A 26,077-nucleotide genomic window follows, 5' to 3' on the forward strand; every position below is an offset into this window, starting at 1 on the left:
GTTGAAATGGATATTTTTTTGTTAAACAAGTTAAACGTAAAAAAAAAAGAAGAAACAGAAAGAAAAAGAAAATAATAGTTTAAAAACTAAAAAAAAAAACATGCTAACACACTTTTGTAGCAAAATAAACTGAAAAGTAAAAAATACACTTTAGATGATAAGGTTCATTTTGCTACAAAAGCGTGTATTTTTTACTATTATATTTATGTGTTTATACCTGTAATTTATCATTTGCCAAATTCAGAATATCTCCCATTCAAAAATTAAAACTTGAGGCACCCCTGAGCCAAGCTATTGTCAGCAGCAAGAGAATTAAAGAAATTGATACAATTTAGATAAAAATTCAGAACATTTTTAGGACAATCAAAATCAAGTTCAAACAATATTGAATAATAAACATTGCAGAGTTACTATCTTATTGCAAAGTGCCAGCTTCAAAATCAATGTTGATTGAGGAAAGATGAATTTTTTCGGTTCTGGCAAGAGAGGTACTGGGTACATGATAACCATTTAGCAGCATTTTATTGTGCTTTAAATATTACTATATCTAGAGATCTATCTATTTAAAGAAAGCAAAAAGTTTGAGCTAATTGTGCTCAGTACTTTGTATGCAACAAAACATTTTAGGTCAGAAATAACATGGAATTTCCAGTTTAAAACTTTTTGACATAAAAAGAAAGTTTTATTTCTCTGATTTAACTGAACTTCATTCTTCCATACTGAAAATTATATTTATTTTACAAAACTCTTGAATTTTACGAAAATGTGACAGAAACAAAAAAAAAAAAAAGGTGGGGGAGGATTCAGTTTTTTTGACTCTAGTTCAAACTGAAATTCAAATAGAATAACTAACATTACATGCCAGCAAAAAAAAAAAAAAAAAAAAAGTAACATACATAATCAAGTATAATCATCAAAAGTTTGTACTTATATAGATGGATTTTTTTTACTGTATACTTTTAAAAAACCAACGTTTTTTCTTAACATAAGTAGTAGAATTCAGAAGAAGTTGCAAGCATGAATAACTTTGTGAAATAAATTCAATATTATATGTAAACAATTTACAAATTTTCATTTTCTGAATGCAAATATTTTGAAATCACATCGATTTCAAAGTCTTTTGAAGGAATTTCGAGTTAAATTTTAAAGGAAAATCATGCTAAAAAAAGGAGAAGTAAGAATTTTTTGCTGAAAAGTAGGAATTTTTGCTGAAAAGTAGGACAATTCCTACTTAAGTAGGAAAAAGTAGAAATAGTAGGAAAAGTAGGAGGATAATGAGCCCTGTATATATCAGCACCCAGCAGAGCTGCTAGTACCATCACTTGCCCCAAGACAGAGGAGGGGTTCACCTACCATGTGTACTGGTTATCTCCAAATTTTTAATTTTGCCACTTACATCCCTTTGCTTCTCATTGCCTCAATCGTAATCAGCAAATAAATTAAGTAAAGGCCTTCATTTGCATTTCTTTATATTTTAATAGTTGAGGAACACTATATTTTCCATAATTATTCAATACTTTGTTCATATAATTCTAAACTTTTAAACTTTCATTTTTTCTAATGTCCTACTTTTTGAATTAAAAAATATTTTTAATTCCATAATAAGTTTGTGCAAATAATATAGAAATAAGAAAATAAACTTATTTAAAACATTATTTATTGTTAAACAATAGAAAATGCAGTCACTAGTAAACTATTAGTATTATATCTACCTTGATTACTAAAACTTTTTTTTATGCACTTTAAATCCAGATTAAGAAAAACAACAAATATTTAATATTTGACTTTCACCAAGTCTGTATTTTAATTAAAAAATATCTTAGAAGCTAAACTTTTCTTTTAAATTAATTTAAACATTAGGATTAATGATTTATTTATACATTAAAGCAACAAATATTTGAAAGATAGATTCTTTAAAAATATAAATAGTAAATTTCATGAATGAAAAAAAGGAGGTTACAATTTTTGTTTAAAATGAATTACATTAAAACATTTGATACTTTGGAAGCCAAACATTCAATAAAATCACAATCTTGTATATCACCAAGCATTCTATCAAAACCAATATATACAATATAAAAGTTATATATAATACACTATGAATAATGGAAAACCAATAGAGTACACTAAAAATCAATTTCAGTCTTATCAAGCCCCGTCTTGTCGTGCCTCAACTGAAGTCGTTTATCAGTTTCAAACTTTGGAGTGAATGGTTGAGTCACCAAATTGCAAGGTTTTATTTCAACATTTTTATAAGCTCTAATAGGATTTGCTTTATGAACTGCATTCTGTCTCATTTTCATAATCTCACGCTGTTCTTGACTTTCCTTTGCTACTTTATAAGCCTCTAAAGCTTGCTGTTTTTCCATTTCTTCGGTTTTTCTTATCTCTTCTAGCTGTTTCCATTCTTTTGCCCTCTTCTCGGTGTGGAGTTGAAACTCCTTGACTTCTGTTTCAAGAGAGAGAGATAAAGAGTTTGAACAAGCCAGTTTTGCAGAAGTTATTCAATCACAAGATTTTAAAACAAAAACCGTTTAGTAAAGATTTTTTAATAAAATCAAATTAGTCATCATTCAACTTCAACAAAATCTCTAATACTCAACCTCTTGCTACAATAACTGAAGAAATTTATTCAGTTAATCTCCTTCAAATTTATATACGGTAAAACCCCTCTTAACGGACATCTCTGAAAGGCAGACACCCCTCTTATGCGGACAATTTTTAATTCCCCAGTCCCAATGCAAATAATATTATCCAACCCCTGTCCTGCAGACACCTTCTCTATTGAGGACAAAAAATTTTGTCCCTTTAGTGTTCGCATTAGAGGGATTTTACTGTATTTACATTTTTCAATAGGTCAACATGGCTGCTATTTCTATACCACTGGTGAAATAATTCATAGTGGCCAAAATCTGACAAGAGAGGAGTTAAATTGTCGCCAGATATGTCTTCTACTGTTCAATAGCAAGAAATCTTACCTAGTTCATCTGTGAGATACTTATTTCTTTATATATTATTTGTAAATGGCAACAATAGGTTGATTTTACAGTTTGGACAAACCTAACCTGGTAATGTCGTTAATACCATGATTAAGATCTGCATAGCCTTCACAATGCTGCCCTGCTAAGTTTTCCCCAACCCTAGTTATAATTCAGTTTTTTCTCTTGCTTAGACAACCTTTGAAAAACAATAAATTAACAACCGAGCAATTAGTAAAGGAGTTACTTAAGCAACTTGGTTACAATATAAGGTTAATTTCTTGGAGGAAAGGACAGAGAAGATGAAAGACCCCTATGGGCATCAACGGTTGAAATGTAGTCACTGAGGCGGGTAATCCAAGATGGAGGCATCATAACTATTCAACAGCAAAAGGTAATCAGCAGAGGTGATAAATGCAGTTTTCTACCTCTACACTTAAAAAAAAAAACTTTTTTCTTGCAATGTAATTTGTAGAAAAGACCCTCCCCTGGATTGTTTTGAAACATCTTCATCTTAATAAAGTAGAGTTTTAAATTAACCAAAAAAATATTAAATTTAAATAAATTGCATGAAACTAAAATATTAATACAAATTCCTCACAGACTGTCCCCCCCCCCCATAAATTACTGGGATATCCATCCATCTAAGAGTAATACCCCGCTCCTCCCTCCAGAACAAAAGATTTTCAACACTTGACATATTTTCAAAGTTTTTCGCCAAACTAATCAAAACAATAGTGCATACTTGCTTATTAAATGTTCCTGAAATTTAGAATTAAATGTTTGGTTTAAAAACAAAACAATATGATAAACAAGATTAATAGATCCAATGAAATGAAAAGTATGTATAATCCACCAAATAAACATATCAAGTGGAGGAATTATAACTTGGAACACTTGGTGCATTTGCATTAATTTTTGCATAGTAAAAAAAAAAAAAAAAAAAAAAAAAAAAAAAAAAAAAAAAAAAAAAAAAAAATTTGCTTGTCAAATGTCATCAATATAAAGATTTTAAAAATTTAAGGTTGACTTTGCAGACAAAGACAGTTATCAAACAAGACTAAAAGTTACATTAAAATCAAAAATAATCTGTCAAATAAATGCATCAAGTGGGGGGGATTAGCAAAACAGGGTACACTTGGCACGTTTTTAAAAAAATTTCCCCAAACTAGGCAAAACAAAGGGATTATCTACTTATCAACCATCGATAATATCGATATTGCTGAAGTTAAATAGTTAATGGGGCATTCCACGGTATTTTTGACATTATGTAGAGTCCGTAACGTGACCTTTTTTTGCCATAACTTTTTAATTTACCGTTTGATTTGCAAATCATTTTAATTTGAGCTGGTGTGTTGGTAGGAAAAGATCAAAATAAAATAATATGCTAATCAAACAGTAAATTAAAAAGTTATGGCAAAAAAGGTCACGTTACGGACTCTACATAAATGTCACAAATACCTTGGAATGCCCCTAATGTTTATGTTTTATACAAAGCGAAACATTAAACAAACTTAAAGTTAAAGGAAATTGGAGAGAGAAAAAAAAAATCTGCCAAATAAATAAAGCCATAAAAAAAGTAAAATAATCTGCCAAATTGTTAATTATCTGTAAATTGAAATCCGCCAAAACTTTTGCCCTTAATAATCAGATGCCTCAGTATGGTCCTATTTTCTGGTTAACTTGGAGTAACAAAGAAGCATTCGAATTACTACAAAATATACCAGTATTACTGATAATTCCAATTAAAAAAATGAAATAGAGTGATTACTTACCAGTAATAGATAGCACTTTTTTAGAATTAAATGTTTTCAAAACATTGTCTGGGTGAGGTTTGAAACTAGTCTTATCAGATATAGTAGTATCACCCTAAAGTTAAAAAAAATAAATAAATAAACAGAATGCATTAACTTCAATATGAAAGCAAAGTAAAAATAATATTTGGCATAGGACAGTGTTCCCCAACCACTTATTGACTGTGTCATATATCTAATATGTTGTTGCCTTGTGTTGATATATAATTTGTATTACTTCAAAACATGAATGCTTTTCAACTTAAAATACAGTTAACTTGGTTTAAATAGCATATGACTTTAAAGGAAGAAGAAAAAAGTGGCTGATCATGCATAAAAGGAAATTACTGAAAGTTAAAGTAATTCAAAGTCATTCTGGGATTGCCCCTGAAAAAAAAATCAAAATACCCCCAAGTGAGGCATGCACCTCATATTAAGAAACTTTATTATCAATTTAAATCAATGGAAAAGTATCTTAGTATTAAGTGATAGTAACATACATTTAACATTTAAAGTAACAAATTGGCAAAAATTACATTCAAATAATTTATCAATACAAGTACAGTAGAACCTCGATTAACCAAGCTGATAACAAAGTCTATTTTTAAAAAAAGACTTAATTTAATATTAAATAAAGAGTTTTGAATTTGAAAATAAGAATATTTTCTAGAAGTTTGTTTCTTTAAATACATCTTCACATATTTAACTTGGCATTGTAAAAAAATTAATAAATATTTTTTAAAAACGTACGGCAAGTTATATTCTATTTTTGTTTTTTAACTGTAAAACATTGCTTTTTACATGGTCATTTTTATCTTTTAAAAATATTCAGGGATCGCGCTAAGGATTTCGAAATGTTTGCCAGTAAATTAGCCAAATTTCAAAAGTCTTAGTCAAAGATTAACTTTTACTCATTTTAATGTATTTTTGTCTACAGAAATATTTAATCAGAGTGAAGTATAACTTAATTTTTGACAATTTTTGAGGATAAGGACAGGGGTATATCCAGGAATTTTTGTCCGTTTTTAGGAATTTTGTGAGAAAAAAAAATGCAAATTAAGTAGTTTTCCCACAAGTCATAAGTAATTTTTCAAAGGAAAAATGACTAAAAACAACTTAAAGTGATATTTATCATTCTTAAAAATAGTTGAGAGTAGAAATAAAAGCTTTTAATAAAGTAAAGATTGCATTCCTATCTTACTCCAATGTTTCAGAACCTTTCAACAAGGCATCCGCCAACAATATCTACTCGGTAGCCATGCTGCGCACTCGATATCCAATCAGCGAGAGGTGCAAGGACACTGGCGCGAAGAGGCGAGAGGCAAACGTCATCCTTCCACCAATCCGATGGACGGTAACGCTCCGATCCGATGCTAACGCGCGTGCGCGCACCTCATTCTGCTCGGAGTGGTCTGAGGATAAAACAACTTTCAGTGATTGCTAGTCTGAGAGTTTTGTGATGAAAGGTTCCTTTTTAGGGATCGGAATTTCGTGAAGGGTCCGTTTTTAGGGGTCCGAATTTTGTGAACGGACCTAATTTTTATCTAGATTGACATCTGAAGGGAGATTTTTTTTTCTTCTGTGTATATTTTAGAGAATTTTGTTCAACAATAAATTCACCAAATTCGAATTTTTTTGCTGAATTTACGATTTTATCGCATTTGGCGCATTGGCGAATGCTTAGCACGGTCCCTGAGTATTGTATTGCATTTTAATTAATACTTTTTAAACATCAGAGATCCTGACAGGTTTTTATGCAAAGTTTCTATTAACTGAGATTTCCCACATCCGAGGCAATAGTAGTCCCAATTAGCTCAGATAATAGAGGTTCTACTGTAACTTGTATTAACAGCTCAAACTAAACTACTTGTAAATCAGAATTTCCATTACATGAACATTACGCTCATGTTGAGAAGGTTTACCATTTAATATCCCTTTGAACATACAATTTAATAACGGCAAGAGTTTTAAGTTATTACAACAGCAACAAGAAGTTTTTAAGCTGAAATTGAGATAATTCAAACTCGGCCCTGTCGTCAATCAAAAAAAAGTCAAAGCTTACATCATTGTCTTCGCTTGACACTTCACAAAAAAAAAATAAAAAAATAATATCAAAAGCTTTTTGCTATTTGATGTGTTCCGACAAGAGAAGGATAGTTTTGGAATATGGAATTAGTCAAAAAAGTGAAAGATTGGAATATTCAAGCCAACCTAAAGCTGTTTCATTGGGTGATAATCATTTTAGCTTTAAAAAGTTTGGATGCTTAACATAAAAAATGGACAACATGGAAACATTCAACAAACTTTACTTTAGTACTGAATAATGAAAATTTATTGTGTTAGTGAACAAAAAGTTTCAATAGTTAAATTCAGTTATTGATTCATAATTTTATAACATCAAAGGTAGTAGAAGAAAACAATAGTCTGGAATTTAAAAAAGTGCAAAAAAATTCTTTAAAAAAAATAAATAAAAATAAGCTGCAAGATGAAATATTGACGCTCAGAACTTTCAGCATCTTTCGGAAAAACTTTTGTAAAATATTGATCTCCATCGTTTTTTTTTTTGAAAGGAATAATGTATGTCTTATGATTAACAGGATTAAAAAATAAATAAAAAACGAAATGTCTACTTTTTGTGGAATTGACCTAATATTGAAGTAGTTTTAATAATAACGTATGATATTCTCCTGGACACTAGTTTAATCTATTCAAACAGATGAAGTTTGTTTAGTGGTATATATTACAGTTGCAGCATATTACAGTCAAACCACAATATTTTTTTGGAGTCAAGTTATTGAAAAAAGAAAATTGTCACTTTTGAAAATGCCCGATGCTTTAAATACATGCTATTAGGAAAAAGACATTTTGGGTAAGCTTACAGCTCCTTCTCTATAACATTGATTTCCTACAACTTCACCCCTAATAACATTGTTCAGAATTCCCACAATTATATGATAAAAAACCATAACAAATTTTAAATTATGCCAGTGAATGGAAGAATATTTTCGATTGAAAACTTTGAGCTATCTTTTCATGCAAAGACAAAATATTTTTTGAACAAAAATTTATTCTTTAAGTTGCTGAGCAGGCTGAGTAAAAAACAAATCTATGCTGTTTAAAGAAAAGTAAGATATTTATATACTGTCAGTCTGGCTTAATCGGGTAACGGATAAAAAAATACACGGTTTATACGAATTAAACCTTCCGGAACCCAATATTTCCCCATAGACGCAATGTTAAAGATCCCCGCTCTATCAAATAATTTCCCCGGATAATCGGAATAATACTGATCATCATTTGTAAATATTTTTGCGGAAAATTTTTTGGAATAAATTAAGAAAGAACAATGATTGATGTAAAAATATAAAGTAATTTTTTGCCCACAATAGGCAAGAAAAACAACATTCATATTCCATCAAAACGCTTCCACTTTTCTATAGTTTCTTTCATCTTTGCTATTATAAAAAAAAAGAAAGATAGCACAGTTGATAATTGAACTAAATAACCCAAAGAAATATACACATTTTAGATGATAATATATTGATAAACATTAAATCTAAAACACAGCAGACAAGAGGGGGAGGAGAGTCAGAAATATAATCCCAAAAGACCTTGAGCAAGCAACCCACTGATATGGAATTTTTCAAAAAATAATGTACTGAAAAAAGGTGCAAAAGAAAGATTTCATAACTCAAGTTGTATGTTATTTACAATAATTTTCATATGTATTTGTAATATACAGTCGAACCCCTCTATAGCGAACCCGGGATATAGCGATCTCCCGGTTGTAGCGAACCTTTTAGTTGGTCCGAACTGAAGCCCTATGTCATTAATACAATTCCATATGCTTATAACGATCCAGAAACACGAAAAAATCGGCTGTAACGATCCTAAAATGTCTGATTTTTCCAAGTTCTTCTTCGCACATGCCCCAATGAAATTCATTAGCAATTGTTCTCTCAGCAAACTCCATCTTCTACAATTCTCAACCCTTTTTCTAGGAAATCTCTAGTCCAAACCACATTCCTCCTTTATTGTTCCTTGCAAGAGCAGCTGCTGCTTCGGGGGGGGGGGGGGGGGGGGGGGCGAGCCGGTTTTCAAGCTCCCTCAATTTTCTCAACTGGTTTTAGTCAGAGGACGAGATTATTGGTTACTCGAGCGTTTGCTCTGATTTTTAGTTTAATAATTTCCACTGCGTATAATTGTGTGAACTAGGTAGAAATCATCATGGCCAGCGGAAATAAAGGCAAAGCATTTTCTGTTGAAGAAAATGTGTAATTAATTCGCAAATTAGAAAGTGGCGAAACCCAATTCTCAGTTTGCAAAAAATTTTAGCTCTCAAAATCTACTGTAGCCACTATTTGGAAGAACCGTGATGCAATTGTTTCTGCCTATGAAACAAACATATGGCTGTATAAAAATGCGAAAAGCAGTAAGGGAAAATGTAGACGAAGCGTTATTTAAGTGGTTCACTCTGCAGAGGAACAGAAATGTACCGATAACGGGAGCCATTCTGCAGGCAAAGGCAAATGAATTTGCCGAACATTTTAATGAAAAAGGGTTTGTCTGTTCTAACGGGTGGTTGGATAGATTCAAGAAACGGCACAACATAACGAGCGGAAAAGTTGTGGGTGAAGCTGCAAGTGTGTGCTCTTCTGATGTGAAGGATTGGATGCAAAATGTGTGGCCGGACATCATTCGAGATTACGACGAAAAGGATATTTTTAACGCCGACGAAGCGGGCTTATTTTATAAGCTGACTCCAAATCAAACATTGAAGTTAAAAGGTGAAAAATGTGTCGGCGGAAAACACTCCAACACATGGATAACCACTTATTTGTGCTAACATGACTGGCTCTGAAAAACGAAAGTTGATGGTTATTGGAAAATCGAATAAACCCATGTGCTTTAAGAACGTGAAGAAACTCTCTCTAGTTTATAAATCAAACAAAAAATCTTGGGTCCATTTCTGCTGCAAAAGCAGCTGTAAATATTTTGAACAATTTTTTTCCGACTGAAAACATTGACAAACATATTGTGGATTCTTTTGCAGTAGTTGAGAAAAAAAATGATATGTATATAAAATCCAAAAGTTTTCAACCGAAAATAACGTCTTTCTTCCATGCTACTGATAAATAAAAAAAAGTTAAATTTTAATTTGCTTATTATTGAGTAAAATATAGTTACTAGTTATTTCTAAAACTTAATTTTATTACCCTAACTACTAATTAAGTCATTGTGCAATTATGATGATTATTATTGTAAAATATTACCGAATTTTGACTATTTTTTGGAAAATCGGATGTAGCGAACCCCCGGTTATAGCGATCTCTCAAGTCGGTCCGTTGAGGGTTCGTTATAGCGGGGTTTGACTGTATATACTAAATATTAAACTATTTTGTTGTTAACTTAGCTTATTTCAAAACATTTTTGCTGATAACATTAATTAACTTATATAGCTTTATTATTATTATTACGTTTTAAGGCAAATGTTGTCATTTTAGAATAGTAAAGAAAATTTACCCACTTAATTGAATTACATTTCTTGGAACCAACAATATTCGATCAAGCAACGCAGACAGTATAATTAAATCACTAAATGTTATATGAAATTTCAAAGCTAAGGATTGAAAACTCTAAAAGTCAAAACAAATGTTAAAAACTAGGATAGGACAGAATTTTACAAAATTAGTAATTTTGGAAAAACTAGGACAGTTTTGATCTGAAATTATGCAACAAAACTTCCATGTAGCAAATATTTATAGGACATCAGTTGTAAACTGTGGTAGAAGTTTCGTACACAATCACTACTTTGTGCTACATTGTCTCAAGCAAATGTATTACGTCAACTTAATGTTGGGGGGGGGGGGGAAGGAAATGATATTCTTATAGAACTATGAGTTGAACATAGCAATCTCCTTCTTGTACAACATGGTTTTACAAGCAATAAGCATTTCTTTGAAAATATTATTCATGACATCATTACATTAAAACAGAGCATAATTATGGCAATAAAACGATCTTTACCTTCTGACTAGAAATTCTGGATTCTGATAAAAATGTGAAGGGCTCTGGTTGAGTTGCTGGCTTCCTTTGAATACTCGGCAAAGCTGGTGGCTTAAAGCTTGGCATCTCTCTTGCTTTAAAACCAGGTTTCTATACAAAAAATTCATCATAAAAACATGCACTAAAGTTTTCAGATCTTATATTCGTTATTATCTTATCTTTCAGTAGTAACAATGAAAATGTACCAGTTTTCATAAACAAAAGAAACTAAAATTTAAAAGAAATTTAATAAGGCACAATAGTTATGTTTCAAATACACAAATTAATGTTTAGATTTTATATTTTCTATTTATATGACCTACTAGGTGTGCTGCAGGCATTGCACATTCTCCTCGAAAATAAAAGTTGTGCAACCAGTTCAAAACCACGCTTAAATAAAAGAAAAAAATAAATAAAATTTCATCAACATGCAGAAAAGAGCAATCGTATAACTCAAAATTTAAGTTTAAACCTCTTTGGATTTTTTTAACATTTCAAAATTCAGTCATTGTTATTAATAGGCATAAACATTCTATTTCTCAGATTTTCTGGCAAAAACTCACTGAAGAGGGAAAAAAACATCCATGTGAATTCCTGAGCATCAAAAAACTTCTGCCAAATTTGACACAGATGCCATTTGAACTGTGGATTTGTATTAGACCCCCTTACCCCCCATATGAATTTCTGAGCATCAAACGACCTCTGTGTCAAACTTGGCAAAGATCCATCATAAACTGAATTTGTGTAAGGAACACACACACACTTACATACAGATTTTTATGCATAAATATATAGGTACAGATAAAGACAGACAGATAGGAAATGTTCTCTATCAAATGTCTTACACCATCAGTTTCATAGTTCATTATCAAAATTGCTTAAAATTTCAAAGTTATATCATTGTCTATTCTCCTGAATATTTTAATTATTTAATTAATTTCAATGAACAATTAAAATGTAATACAACAAAATTAAAGCACAGATATAGATACTTAAAAATATCATACAAGATTTTCTTTCCCCAGATCCTGACTCCTTTGTTGTTTCAATGCCATTCTTGCTTTCTCCCTTTCTTCAAAGCTGAAGGGCACTACTTCAATAGGTTTTTTTTCGTGTTTTAGAACACTCTCAGAAAAGTCTGCCGGCTTTGGCTGCTTAGAGCAAACTTTCTGGTTGGACTGCTTAGTGTCATCCTGAAAAATATTTTACACACATGAAAAGTGGAAGAGCAGAAAAACTGGTAGTTATGTCACATTAACAGGAATTTTTATGAGTGGAATTTATAGATACACTTTGTAACAGGGTTCGAAAATATCATGATATTTTCGAAAATGTCAAAAAACCCGACCTTTTGATATATATCGATATTTTCAATTAGCACAAACTCAAGTCTTCAAAATAGTAAATGCATTCTCAAATCACTCTTTATTTTCTTATATTATAATCACAATATGTAGACTGAAAATTAAGGTTTCTTTCATTATTTATATCTAATATTTCATTTTACATTTCTATCAATTTTAATGGAGTTAGTTTGGCAATAGCTGTTTAACTCATTTTTCTTCTTTTAGCTACTTTTACAGTTACATGATTCAGAAATAAATAATACGCATTAGTTTGTGCACAGTCATAAGACATTTTCTTTTTTTTCCTGAGCAATGTTTAATATTTATTTAGTCACTTTTGATATGAATTAAAATTGTTGCATTACTAATAATTTTATGAATATAAAATGCAAGTAAAAAAGGAAGATTATATTACTTTGTTATATTAATGATGCATTAATACTTTACAAAATAGAGTACATAACTTTTTGGTTACTTTTAATAGTAAATAAAAAGCATTTTTATGATTAATAAACTTTTTATATTGAAAATACCATGCTTGAAAAATAAATATCAAAATACCATATTTTCAAAATAAATATTGGATATATATATCGTGATGTATATGTCATGATAAAAATTGGCAAACTCTGCTTTGTAATAAAATTAGAATGGCATAAAAGAAATATTAGTACATTTGTTTTGTTAGTTCGTTGACTCCACTTCTCTTCTCTATTTTTCAGTGCAAAATTTGGTGATTTAGGCTTAGTGGTATGAATTTTCACCTTTTCAGGTTCCTGGAAGAGCAAACAAACCATGTTAGGTTACTTTAAAATCACTATACGAACGGTAAAAGCATGCAGAAGTTTTTTTTTAACAAAAATTATTCTAGCAATTATGTTTCACTATATCATAATAAACTAAAACAATGTCGAAAAATAGTTTGAAACAAATTATAAATTAAAAATCTCATGATCAAGCAACTAAATTAGACTGACGCATCAACTTGTTACTTGAATTTAATTTAGGAATCTCCATGTTTTGGTTTAAGCTTGTTAATCAAGCTTAAACCAAATGCTCTGTTCTTTCAAAGAATTTTCATTTTAGCTTTTACAAAGAATTTTCTACTAAAAATTGCCTTTTCAATTTGCATTTATGTAACATGAAAAAAAAGCTCACATTTTGCTTCATATGACAACTTTTAGGAACAGGACGAGCATGAAATTCCCTTTTTTTCACATCAAGGTTCTCATTCTTTACATGAGCTTCTGCTCTCTGTGCGGTTTTCAAAGTAAAACTTTTAGGTTGTGTTGACTGCTTTTCAATTTCCAAAGTCATGGGCTTTTCAAAAATTTTCGGATTGAAAGGTCGAGCATGAAATTCATACCTGTAAAATCAATCAGGAAAATTTAGTCCAAATCATGAAAACTGAATCTACTTCAATTTAAAAATCACCTTTACATTAAGCTATGTAACAAAATAAAAATAGAAAGATGTTAAGGTTTTATTTGCACATTCCCGACATTTAAATTTACTTCAAGCAATAGCTTAGTCTGAATCTGCAACCATCATCAAGAAATTTTGTGCAATATCAACAAAGCTTCAGACAGTTGAAAATATTAATGCATCACAGTACTATTAAAGATTAGATTTCAGCTTTCCGCAAGAATAAAACCACTACATATATCAAAATAGTATAAAATAATTTAAATTAACTCTTATGTTCACTTTCGTCAAAATCAAACAAAGCTCAAAAATTTTAGAACAAAATGTTGACACAATGAATAATTTACTTTTTATTGTTTGAATGCCAAATTGTTACATTTTTTTAAATTTAAAACTCAATATTTTTTTGCTTTTCAAATTCTTTTTCCCATGAATAGCTTCCAATGATTTTAGAAAAATGTGTGTGGCTTTAGAAAGTACAAACATTACTAATAATATGTCGGCTTTGAACTTATAGCTTAAAATTTACCAAATTTTGAGCAATGTTTAAAGTCACATTGAACATCGCTCAAAATGTCTGTCAAAAACTCAAAAAATTGCTAGAATTTCTGCATAATAGATAGCAAATATTTAACTTTATGTGGAACCTAAATGTGAAAACATGTGACCACCAAAAAAAATCTAAACATTACATTGCATATACATGTTTAGGGAATACAAGGAGCTGTTTAATCAATCAATATTAATGCACTTTGGGAAATAAGTTTCAAGTTTTTTCTGTAACTTTTTAAGGTTAGAATTTTAGAATTTGCTCTCATTTAAATCAAGAACTTAATAATTTTCCCCAATTTTTCGAAATTCAAAGATCTAAAGTTTTGTTTCTGATAAAGGGACCTTCATTAATGTTTCTCTATTTTCCTATTGGTTTAGCTTAGTAGTTTTCAAATCATATTGAAGAATATTGGGATTTTGGAGCCATTGATTTTGTTATGTTAGAATTAATTATTCCAGGAGGTCTGACTATCACACAGACTTTGAAATAAAAGGCACGGTTTTTTTTACATATTTTGCACGGCACAGTATTCAAAGTAATACAGAAATTTATTAAGAAAAAGAGAAATCTTAAGCAACTTGATGATTCAAAAATTAAAATTATCAGTTTAGAAATCTGAACTTTTGAGAAACTCCACTGCTACAGTCTCGAGGTACAAAAGTATCTTCATAATTCATTTGGTGAAGATTTAACACAAAATATAGATTTATTCGCACAAAGGATGTAAAATGTTCCATAAATTTTCACGAAGTGAGAAATTTTTGCTTCATAGTTTATTGCAGTCGATTCGTTAATTTGTGCCAAAAAGAAATTCACTTTTAGGTAAGCACTGAGCATATTATTTACAACTTCCTTTTAATAAAAAGAGTAAACAGAAATTCGAACCTTTTGACATCTTCAACACTGGTTTTAATCTCCCGATGTCTTTTCGCAGCTTGCAGTTTTGGAGATTTAGGAACGTACTTCGGTGGAGCCCAATTCTTGGTAGACTGAAAATCTGAACCATGAAAAATAATTGTTAGATATTTTTAATGTAATAAAACAAACACATAAATATAATTAATGACTAAAGAATACAGTAGAAGACCATTATAACGCCGACCTATATAACGCAATACGAAAGTTTGCGATTTTTCAGGTGAAAAAAATTTTGCGATACGATGAGTAGTTTTTTTAAAATTATTTTTTAAAGCTCAAGCGCTTGTGAAGTCAAATGGCATAGGAAGTGACGTCATGCACCCTTCCAATAGGGGAGAAACCGAAGGATGTGCATTCGATTTCGAAGACGAAACGTAAAAGGCTTATCTCTTCGCGTTTCTGGAACTCATCCTCTCGGAAATATTCGAATATTGTCATTGATGTTACTTGAGGAAGATTATTTAGATTGTTCTTTAACGAATCTGGCCTCCATAGTGCGTTCAAAAGGATTGTTGGACAGGGTGGCGACAGAAACTATGAAAAAAAGTTCCCTGACTTTTCCATGATTTCCCTGATTAAGTTCACCAAATTTCCCTGATTTACGTTAAAAATGATAATGGTTTTCTTTCTTTGCTCTACTTGAAATCCATTGTATGTTTGTATAAAATGCAGTATTTTAAACGTTTTAAGTTGTTGAATTAAAGATATATTTTTAAAAGATGCTACTTTTTTAATAAAATTGTTTAAAAAAAAACATATTAAGTCAAATTTTTTGGGGGGAAAAACCTACAAAATAGTATATTAAATTTTTCTATATGGAAAGAATATAGAAAATTAAAATAAAAAAAACACTTTACTTCCAGAAACCACTTAGCATAAGAATTTTAAGAAGAATAGAAGTAATGTAATTATTCTTATGTAACTAACTGACATATTTATGCAAAAAAGATGAAACCATTTGACATCAATTCATAGGGAGCTTTTCTCTAATCAAGAACATAGGTTTTAATGAATGAATACAGCATTTGAACAATAAAAAAAAAAAGAAAGATATTTACTTAAGTACACAAGTTAACTCTATTTCAAATGTATGTAGCGAAAAAAATCTTAGATTGCTTTTGTAACAAACAACTTTGAAATGATAGAAAAAAAAAAGAAAAAAAGCAATTAGGTAATTTCAAAACATATAAAAGAAGAATACAACTAGGTTATAAAATAAAAGTATCATTTAAGACTGAAGAAAAGAAAACCTTTATGATCTATGGTGACTGCAAATAGTATAACGGCAAAAAAAAAAAAAAAAAAAAAAAAAAAAAAAAAAAAAAAAAAAAAAAAAAAAAATTGATTGAAAGTTTAATTTTAGCAATTAAATTAAAAACACGAAGCAATAACTTTTAAGCTTTTGTAGTATTAATTCAAAAACCAAAGATTTCTTCTTGAAATTGCGATTACAGTATGCTAATTACTTCAAGACAATGGAATAAAGGCAAAGGAACTAAGGCATTAATGAAGGCTTCCTCTTTGCCTGTAGGGTTGTTTATTTTAGGTAGCATTGAAAGCGTGAAAGGAAATTTCGAGCTAGGTAAAATAAACAACCTAACAGACACAGAAGCAATCTTAGGAAGTTCATTCTGTGGTTAATAAGTAAGATTCAATATTTTGACGTTAAGGAAAAAAGATGCGCAAATATGCGGCAGTGTATAATTGCACCTCATTACTTTTACTCTTTTTTTTTTCTTTTTTTTTTTGAACAGATAATTGGCGGAAAATGCATAGGGAATTAGAGAACTTAATTTTGTAAAGCAAAAAAAAAATTTTTTTTCTTGATAAAATCAATTTTCCCTGATTTTTTGTTATTTTTTCAAAATTCTCTGATATTTCCCTGACTTTTCCCTGATTAATAAAGTTCCCTGATTTTTCCCTGATTTCCCTGATCTGTCGCCACCCTGTTGGATTTCTAAAAAATAAAAATATCAGCGCGCTCAAAATGTCCCTAGCGAAAACAAGGGATCTTCGGCGGAAGGCTGCCCTTAGTGCCCTGTGATGTAAGCTCGTGACGTTTCAGAAAAGCGCACTTTTACGCATGGATTTTTAAAATTTCATTAAAAATCAATCACAGTGTTTTAAAATTTGACGATGGTGAATTTTTTAGTTTTGAGGGTCAATTAACAATATCCAATAGCCGAAATATGAACATTTAATTGGTTGCAACTTCCCTATTCTCTATAAACTGCACAACTTTTCCGATGTAAACAATAGGTTTTGAAGTTTAAAATATACCTCTGTTTTGCTTTGCAAACATAAAAATTATTAGGCAAAGTAAATTTTGAAACAGTTTTTCATCTTTCCATTTTAATCCAAAGCTTTTAAATGAAAATTAGTACTCATAGTAAACAGAAAATACCAGATGGCTCTTGCAAATGCAGCTGTTATGCAAACCACGAAGTTAGCAGAAGTGCAGGATAAGGCACTTTCTTTTGATTGTGAAACATATTTATTTGTAAATAACTAATTGTAATATTGTGCTTTAATACTCATTGCAGATAAAACTCATTCTGAAGTGCTAATATATAGACATATTCTGAACATTAGTTTCAAAATTTGTGAAATGATCTATAATAATGCAAAAGCTCTGGTCCCAAGGTGTGCGTTATAATGGTCTTCTACTGTATCAAAATGAGAAAACTAAATTCTAAGGTAAATAATTACATCTATTTTTAACAGAGTAAGTGCTTATTTACACAAAGTTTAAGTGAGAAACACCTGAAAAAATCCAAGAAAGCTTTTGAATTTTGAATTTACTTAGTTTTTTAGCTCTAGTCCAGAAACAAACTAAATGAGGTAGTGCTTTCAAATGAGGGAATACTCATTTAAAAAAAGTTATAATATACAATAAAAAGAAAAAGGTTAATGTAATTGAATTAACTTTACATGATAAAAAGAAAAAAAAATGAATGCATGTCATATATATACAAACATAGATACAAATAACATGGTAAAACATTTTTAACAGTTTGAATTTGAACTCACTTCTTACATGTGAAGAAAGATATCGCTCGGGACATTTTTGCTGAAATGCAGCCACTTGTTGTGCTAATGGAACATATACGTCCTGTTTATTTTTTGAAATAGCTCCTTTGGATCCAGATGAAATCTGCAATTAAAATATTTGGCATTAAAGTAATATCATGAAAAAAATCAGAACAATTTTGCAGTTGAATCCTGTTCTAATGATATCCCCCAATATTAGTACATGCCTTCTTAAAAAAGTGCAGGCATTACAGTTCTCACAATAATATGCTAAGATTTAATTGAATTTTGCTAAAATTTTGTGCCATACCTGTCACCAAAAAATTATTTGAAGAGCTAAGTCTGAATCAGAAAGTAAGAAAAGATGCCATATCTTTGTGAAATTAAACATTAAAACTTGCATTCTATCATTGACATTTTATTAAAGATTAGCAGCTATCCCTCCCCCCCTTTTTGGGGACATTAGATCATAATTGAAAATTACCATTTTTCTAAAAAAATATTTTGCAGCTAAGAAACAAACGGTAAATCTTTCAATATCTCCCAAAGACTTTTCAGTTGAATAAATTTTTAGAATTTTACACCATTTTGTTAAAAGAATAAAAAAAAGTTTTTTGATGATGTTCATGCCTTAAATCTTTTCATGCAAACTTCTAGAAATAATTATTTTTTGTCAAATGATTACAGGTAGGTAAAAACTAGAAAAAATGACACCATATAATAGTTATTTAAACTGTTTTGTATTACCTTTGATATATCACATACTTGATTGCTTTCAGCAGTTGAATTATTCCTTTCCATACTTTCCAAATCTTTGCAGCTGTACGAAAAATATTACACATTTGAGGATGTCACTGAATAAACATTAACCAAAGCAAAATAATTTTGGAATTTAAACTTGCAAATGAAAACTTTGGTGATGTTACATAAAGGATTAGATCATTTTTAAAGGCATGAATTTGAAAAACAAAACATGCTGATTTTACTGAAATCCTATTTCAATTATTTAACTCTTTTCGACATTGAAACTGCATGAATAGTTTATATTTTTGTTTTAATAAGGTTGACTTGGAGATTCTTTATAAACTGGTGTAAGATACAGAAAAAATAATTAAACTGTCCGTAAAGTTAAAAGTAGTACTAGTTTTACACTAACTTGTGTAAATCTTTTAAACACACAGTAAATTAAATTTATTGCATCTCTTACTTTACATCAGCTTCAATCACAGCGATTGCTTCAGCATTTTTAGGATCAATCGGCATACAAAATCTGTTCAAGTCCTCCTTTTGCACTATTTCATCATTAGTATATTTCAAATCTGAATTAGTTACAGACCTATAAATGAAAGAAAAAAAAGGTTAAAAAAATAATAATAAATAAATAAAACAACAATCATGGTATATTGAGGTATATATAAGTTGAAAATAAGCATGAACTAAAAAGAAACTATAGAAAATGCTCTTTTGGGTATTTATTTTACAAATGACACTGAAAAATCAATGGTTAAAGTAAAAACCAAGGTATAACAGCAAACTGGCTTTCATGGTGGAATAGTTCTGATGACTATCTAGTTAAATCCAGGAGAATAGTAGAAACACTTGATAAGCAAAAAAAAAAAAAGCTGAAAGTATGCTGAGAATTATTGAAATGAACTTATGTATATTTTCCTATCACAAAAAAAAAAAATTGTAAAAGACTAGGGGGCTCCACCCCCTGCGCACTTCACTCGCCGACTAATGACAATTGAACTTACTACAGTCAACCCTCATTTATCGTGGTTAATTCGTTCCAGACTTTACCGCGATAACTGAATTTCTGCAAAGTAGGATTCTGTTTTGATTTTTCTACTTAGAGTGCATAAAACTTACTTACAACAATTTAATTAGGTTTTTATCATAGTTAGAGCCCCCTAGACATAAAACAGCACCCTTAGCCACCATTACATTTGTATATTACTCAATATATTGCACAAAATATGATAAAATTAGGTATGTTAGACGTAATAGATATCACATTGTTAATTATTGCAAAATAAACTACACACACATGCAGTTCTTACACACTGCTACTAGTCTATGAAAAAACCTCAACTTGTTTGATGATGAATCAATTGCCCGTTAGTGACCGTAGGTACCCCCGTTCTTCCTCTACATTTACGTGTACAACTTAAAAACTAGTACATTGTTGAACACCATTTACAGATGTATTTATCCCCTAGTAATGATACAGTGATTTATACTTTCCAGTTAGTGCTTAACGGTTAAAATGAGATAGCAATTTCCTACGCTTTCTTCGGCGATTTTATACATCCACTCCCTCAACTAGTACAACTAGCCCCTCAGACCTTACTTAAAAGACATATACTTTGTTATTCCTTTGTAGAAAAAAGTTTACACGAGCGCATAAAAAAGGCTAATTACTATATTTGAAAAAAAAAAAAAAAAAACCTAGAAAAAACCGCGATGTAGTGAAGACGCGAAAGTTGAAGCAGGAAGTAGCAAGGGACGACTGTACTGAACATTTTGATCAGAATTTAACTAGATGCAATACCTAAATTTCCTAACCAACACAATATGAACTGATTCAAAGAGTTTATACATTTATTAATACACAGATTTAAAATAAATAAAACAAATAATACCCAGCCTTTGACTTTTTGACTCTTAAAGAGGATAGGAATCAGTTCAAAACTCTTGTCTCTTACAAGGTATACATCAAAAATTAGGGGATGGTGACAATACACAATAAAAATGGTGACAATAAACATCAAAGGACATATAAAAAACTTAAGGAAAATCATTTTCTAATTGCATTTTAAAGCTTGACGATAAGCATAGTATTAATATTGTAAAATTATAAAAAAACAGTTGAAAACTTTGTACTGTGGAATAGTTAAAATGACACAATGTGTATAAAGTACAAATAAAATAATTTAAAAGGGAGTTAAAAACTCAGTAATAGCTGTTGCGGGGTTATCAAATGCAAGCCCCTTCATCAGTGCATAAAAAGAAGAATGAATGGTTCACCAATTCAAATCAAACAATTTATACTTAAACTACGATTAAACAACTTTTTTACTTATAGCCTTAATAATCATCAGCATAATCAAAGCAAAATTAAAACCAGTGATTCAAATTTTAACTTTTCAACAGAACACAGAATTATGCTTGACAATTTTAATTTATGATTTTCATAAAAATTAAAAGAAAATTCATTTATTTCTCTCTTAACAAAGAGTAGTAAGCATCAAAAATGAAAAAAAAAAAAAAAAAAAAAAAACAATTTGCATGTTGGACGCAAGGGAAAATAAAAAAAGAATAGAAAGGTATGTATCTTACTCAGAAAGAACTACAAAAGCATCTTCAGCAGAGCAACTTTGTTTAGGAAATACATCAATGAGGTCCGAAACAACATTCTGCATTTTTTCATTTACGACAAATTCTGAATCAGCTTCAGATCTGCAAATGAAAGAAAACAGTAATAATTTATAAGTTGAAAGTGCTCAGGACAATATATTTTGCCCCAAAAATTTTGTGCATTTTAATAATACACACAAGGTAACTCATAGTACATATCTTACTTTAAATGAAATAAAATGTCATCTGCTGCACAAGAATTTCCATTGCAATTCCAGTTGGTCATCTTATCGGATGGAGCAAGATCAATTAAAACTTCCTCATCTTTGACGTTTTTTGAATCAGGTCTAAAAATTAATATACAGATAAATAATAACACTTACGTTAAGGGGTCTCAGTACTTTTCCGCCATTGATGAGCATGCGAAAACAGCTATTTCCAAATTTTTTTATCTAATTAGGGAACTATTTTGCCAAGTTGATTTTTTTGTGACTACAAATACACATATGGCTGTGCAATGTAGTACCTTCAAATTGATTTTTCATTCAAAATAATTAAGACTATGATGCAAAACCTAATATGATTTTCCTCCGAATTGCGAAAAGTTAATACTTTGCCCTGTGCACCATGGGTGCAAGTTTGGTGATGTGCTCAAGACAGAAAATATTTTCAGTCCCCCCCCCCCCCCCCCGCATGCGGGCTTAAGAAAAAATTTGTATGCATAAATGTTGCAGATTTTAACAATGCCAGTTTTAGAATGTTTGATTTAAATTTTAAGCCTTTAAAATTGTAATATTTAAGTGTTTTGTCATCATAATTCCAAAAAATCTAAAATCCGACAAAAAAAAAAAAAAAAAAGGTGTGGGGGGGGGGGGGGTCTGGGGGCTCTCCCCCAGAAATTTTTTCAAATTTAAGTCCAAAAAACGCTGTGGTAGGCCATTTTGGTAAAGATCAGAGAAAGGAGGGGTTCAGGGACTCTTACATCAATTATTTGAAACTGATAGTCCCAAAATCACAATATTGGGCAACCTTCAAAAAATATTAAAGAAAGAGGGGAAGGGGAGGGGACGCTATGGGATTTCCCCGAAATTGAAGATTTAAAAACGAAATTGTAATTTAAATTTCACAACGTTTATACGCTTTTTGAATGCACTACTTAAGGGATAGAGTTCAGGAACCCTCCTTTGGCAATATTTCGAAATTGAAGTTTCAAAAACGCAATTTTAGACGATGTTGGATAATGTAAGGGGTAAAAGCGTTTGCAGCATCCCACCATTAGTTTTTTGCCGATCGTAAACATTTTTATTGTAGCAATAAAATCGCTTAGGACATAAGATTTTCACTTTTGCAACATAAATCAGTTCTGATTCGAAAGCCTACCCAAGGTAGCGCCAATAAACTAGAAAAGAAGGAAAGGTGGGGGAAGGGTAAGGCCGACTAATGATAATGAACTGTCACCATTCCCCACAGTCTTCATTTGAAAAAGAATTCTTTTATAAGATAGCAGGTGGTGAAATTAGCAATAAAAAATCGCTTCAGGGAAGTAGATATATTTTTTAAACAAGATACCCTTTCCAACATTCATTAATTAAAAAAAGAAATAGGGGAACTGAATTCTAACCCCAGGCAGGGTTCCCGAATCACATCCCTCTTAAGGCACTCAAATATAGCCTGAAGTGGCGCTTTAAATATTTCAGCATCAAAGAATTTTCGGAAGAGAACTCCCGAACCCCTTCCTCACCACAAATTTCCTAAATTTCAATTTTGAAGTTTCAGTTTCTAAATTGTTTTGTAGGAATAGTTCCCCTCTTACCTATAAACATGACTTATGATCGCCTAAAAATTTTAATACTTTAATTTTGGAAACTTTTTGAAAAAATCTTCCTACACCCTTCCCCCTTAAGTCATCCAAAGATAGCCCAAAACAAAGCTCTTAAAATTTCAGAAACTAAAATATTTCCGGCTGGGGGTGCGGAGTACCCCCCCCCCTCTCATTGTGTTTACTAAACGCAGTGTAAGTTTTTGTTTAAGATTTATTTTTCTATTGAGAGAGCAACTCCCTTCCACACATCGCCAAAGACAACCCAAAGTTTTAAGACTTCAATTTCAATGCTTCGGGGAGAGAGACCCCTTCCCCCCGAACTCTTTCCTCTAAGGTCACTAAATTTTATTTAAATTTGCGGTTTCCCCTTTTCATCACCGAAGATTTAAGAATTTAAATTCTAAAACGTATTGAGAGAAAGCCTTCGCATTCCCTCTTCTTAAATCTTCCAAAGATTACCTAAAGCTGAGTTCTGAATACTTTAGCTTGGAATATTTTTCGGGAAAGGAGAACCCCGAACCCCAAGACGGTCCAAAGTTGCGCTTTTAAGACTCCAGTCTCGGAATTTCGCCTAAAGAGATCCCCCTCCCTCCCTCTTGACATTGACAAAGACAGCCTAAAAGATTTAAGACTTCAGTTACAAACACTTTTCGGGAGAGGGTCGCAAATGCCCTTTAACTTAAGTCATTTCAGTATAGCCTCAAATAGTTTTTAATATGTCAGCTACAAAACATTTTCATGTTAGAACACCAAAACCATCTCGCATAAATTCACCAAAGATTGCCTAAGTTAGTGTTTTTAAGACTCCAGTCATCGATTTTTTCAAAACACACTTTTACATCATTAGAGACAGCCTAAAACTTTTTGACTTTTAAATTTTTAAGAGGTTGCAGAGGAGAAATATCGAATCACTCCTAGCATCAAAAATATTTTCAATTCAGTTTTTCGATATTTTATACTGTAACCCGTGAGTAACCCCCCCCCCCCAGATTGTTCAAGATATCAACGTTTTAAGACCCCAGTATCGTGGGTTAATTTGCGGACAGATTACCCACTTTGCAAGAGCAGCGTTTTTTCGCAAACTCGTGCTGCCGTCATTTTTCTCCCCTTTCCTTTCTCTCCCCCCCCCATCCCATATTTCCATTCTAGCGAGTGTTTGATTCAATGACATTAGAATTTAGTCATTCCTCAAGTCATTGTCAAAAATGCAGGAACGGTTGTCCATCGGTGTTTCCAACCAGCTTGAAATCCCCCCCCCCCCCCCCCGATTATTTCCAAAATTCTCATTTTCATTAAAATCTTCAAAATCCTTGATAGTTTCTGTTTTACCTGGTATGTGGACGCCCTTTGCTTTGGCGAAAATATTTCATTTATTTTTGTCAATCACTCTCATTCGGTGATGCAGATTCAACTCTTAAGACATTTTAAGAGCGTACATAATTTTCATTTATGCGTGTAAAGTTTGCAAAAAAAAAAAAAAAAGGAAATGAAAAAAACGAAAGAATGATTTAAAATAGCATGAGAAAAGGCTAAATTTTCAATTAGAGCCGATTGCCTCGAAAAATCAGGGAGAATAGCGAGCAATTCCTCGGTCTGCAATGCAGTGAGTTGGGTATAACAAAGCTATACCTAAAAAAAAGTCAAACGGCGCGAGTCAAAAAGCCACTCCTCCAAAAGCACGTTGCAAACAAAACAAGCACATGGCGGAAAACCGAAAGAATGTCAATGTAAATTCGTGGTTATGGAACGGTCCAGTAATATTAAAGCATATTTTTCAAACACTCAATTTTTCTTTTTTCATTAAAAACTAAAGGAAAGTCATTGAATTTCTTTCCGTCCCGACCTCCGTCTCGGAAATTTTGTCAAGACGGAAATCCGTCCTGAGACGGAAGGTCTTGCACCCATGCTGTGCACGATTCCGATTTAAACAAAGGGCTTATGTTTTCACAAATTTGTTTAAATACAGCTAAGTGTCACAGGAAGATTTATCTACAATACTATATATATATATTTTTTAACTATGTATGTATATTTTTTTTCAGTTTATAAAGTAATAAATATTTTTTATAGAAATAGATATTTGTATCAAAATTATAATTGATGTAAACCTGTCCTTAAAAAAAATATTTTTCAACTAGTTTTACTTAAATTCAGATATAAGTCCTAGAATAGGTCCTACAAAATATGTATACAAAATTTCAGAGCAATAGAACAATAATTTGTTTAAATATGATGCAAATAATAAGAAATTTTACATTTTGAAAAAAACCTGTCTAAAGTTAGAACTCATAATGGTCCCCAATGTAAACAGCCCCTGTAAATTTATTAAAAACTTTGGAAATATTTTGACGATCATTAAAAGTTTAGTACCAAACTGTTCAGAAAAGTAAGGATAATAACTTTTTTTTTTTTCAAAACATGGGATTTTCAGGTTACATAGCCCTGATACCCCTTAAATACTTCTGACCAGGAGAGAAATACAGTAAACAGAAATAAATTATGCAAATGCATAATGGTTTGTTGAAATCTAATACATTCATAAAATAAAATAGTAAGTTTTAAAGCATATCTTACTTGACACAAACTAATATATCTTCTAGTTCATACATGTTTGCTTTGGAAATTGAATCAACCATTTCATTAAGTTCAACAGAGACATCATTTTGCACTTTTTCAACTATACTATGTTCAGAACAAACTTCAGACCTGAAAAAACTGACCGCTTTTTTCAGGCACGGAATTAGCCCTTATCATATAAATCAACCTCTGTAAGTTGACCACCTGTTTAAGTTGACCACTAAAGTAGTGCA

At 30.9% G+C, this 26,077-nt stretch overlaps 1 protein-coding gene across 1 annotated transcript; it reads right to left on the reverse strand.

Moving 5' to 3' along the window:
* Positions 1 to 1,906: 1,906 nt before the first annotated feature.
* Positions 1,907 to 25,927, reverse strand: LOC129217594 (targeting protein for Xklp2-like). Its single transcript, XM_054851921.1, has 13 exons — positions 25,842 to 25,927; positions 21,670 to 21,792; positions 21,428 to 21,547; positions 19,296 to 19,424; positions 18,836 to 18,908; positions 18,089 to 18,212; positions 15,026 to 15,137; positions 13,321 to 13,528; positions 12,837 to 12,938; positions 11,824 to 12,009; positions 10,799 to 10,927; positions 4,754 to 4,847; positions 1,907 to 2,449 (listed from the first exon to the last, which is right to left on the reverse strand). Exons 1-13 carry the CDS (start codon positions 25,901 to 25,903, stop codon positions 2,127 to 2,129), a joined length of 1,785 nt encoding a protein of 594 aa, XP_054707896.1. The 5' UTR covers positions 25,904 to 25,927; the 3' UTR covers positions 1,907 to 2,126.
* Positions 25,928 to 26,077: the final 150 nt, after the last annotated feature.

Source organism: Uloborus diversus, chromosome 2 (genome assembly GCF_026930045.1).
Source record: "Uloborus diversus isolate 005 chromosome 2, Udiv.v.3.1, whole genome shotgun sequence".
Classification (NCBI taxonomy): domain Eukaryota; kingdom Metazoa; phylum Arthropoda; class Arachnida; order Araneae; family Uloboridae; genus Uloborus; species Uloborus diversus.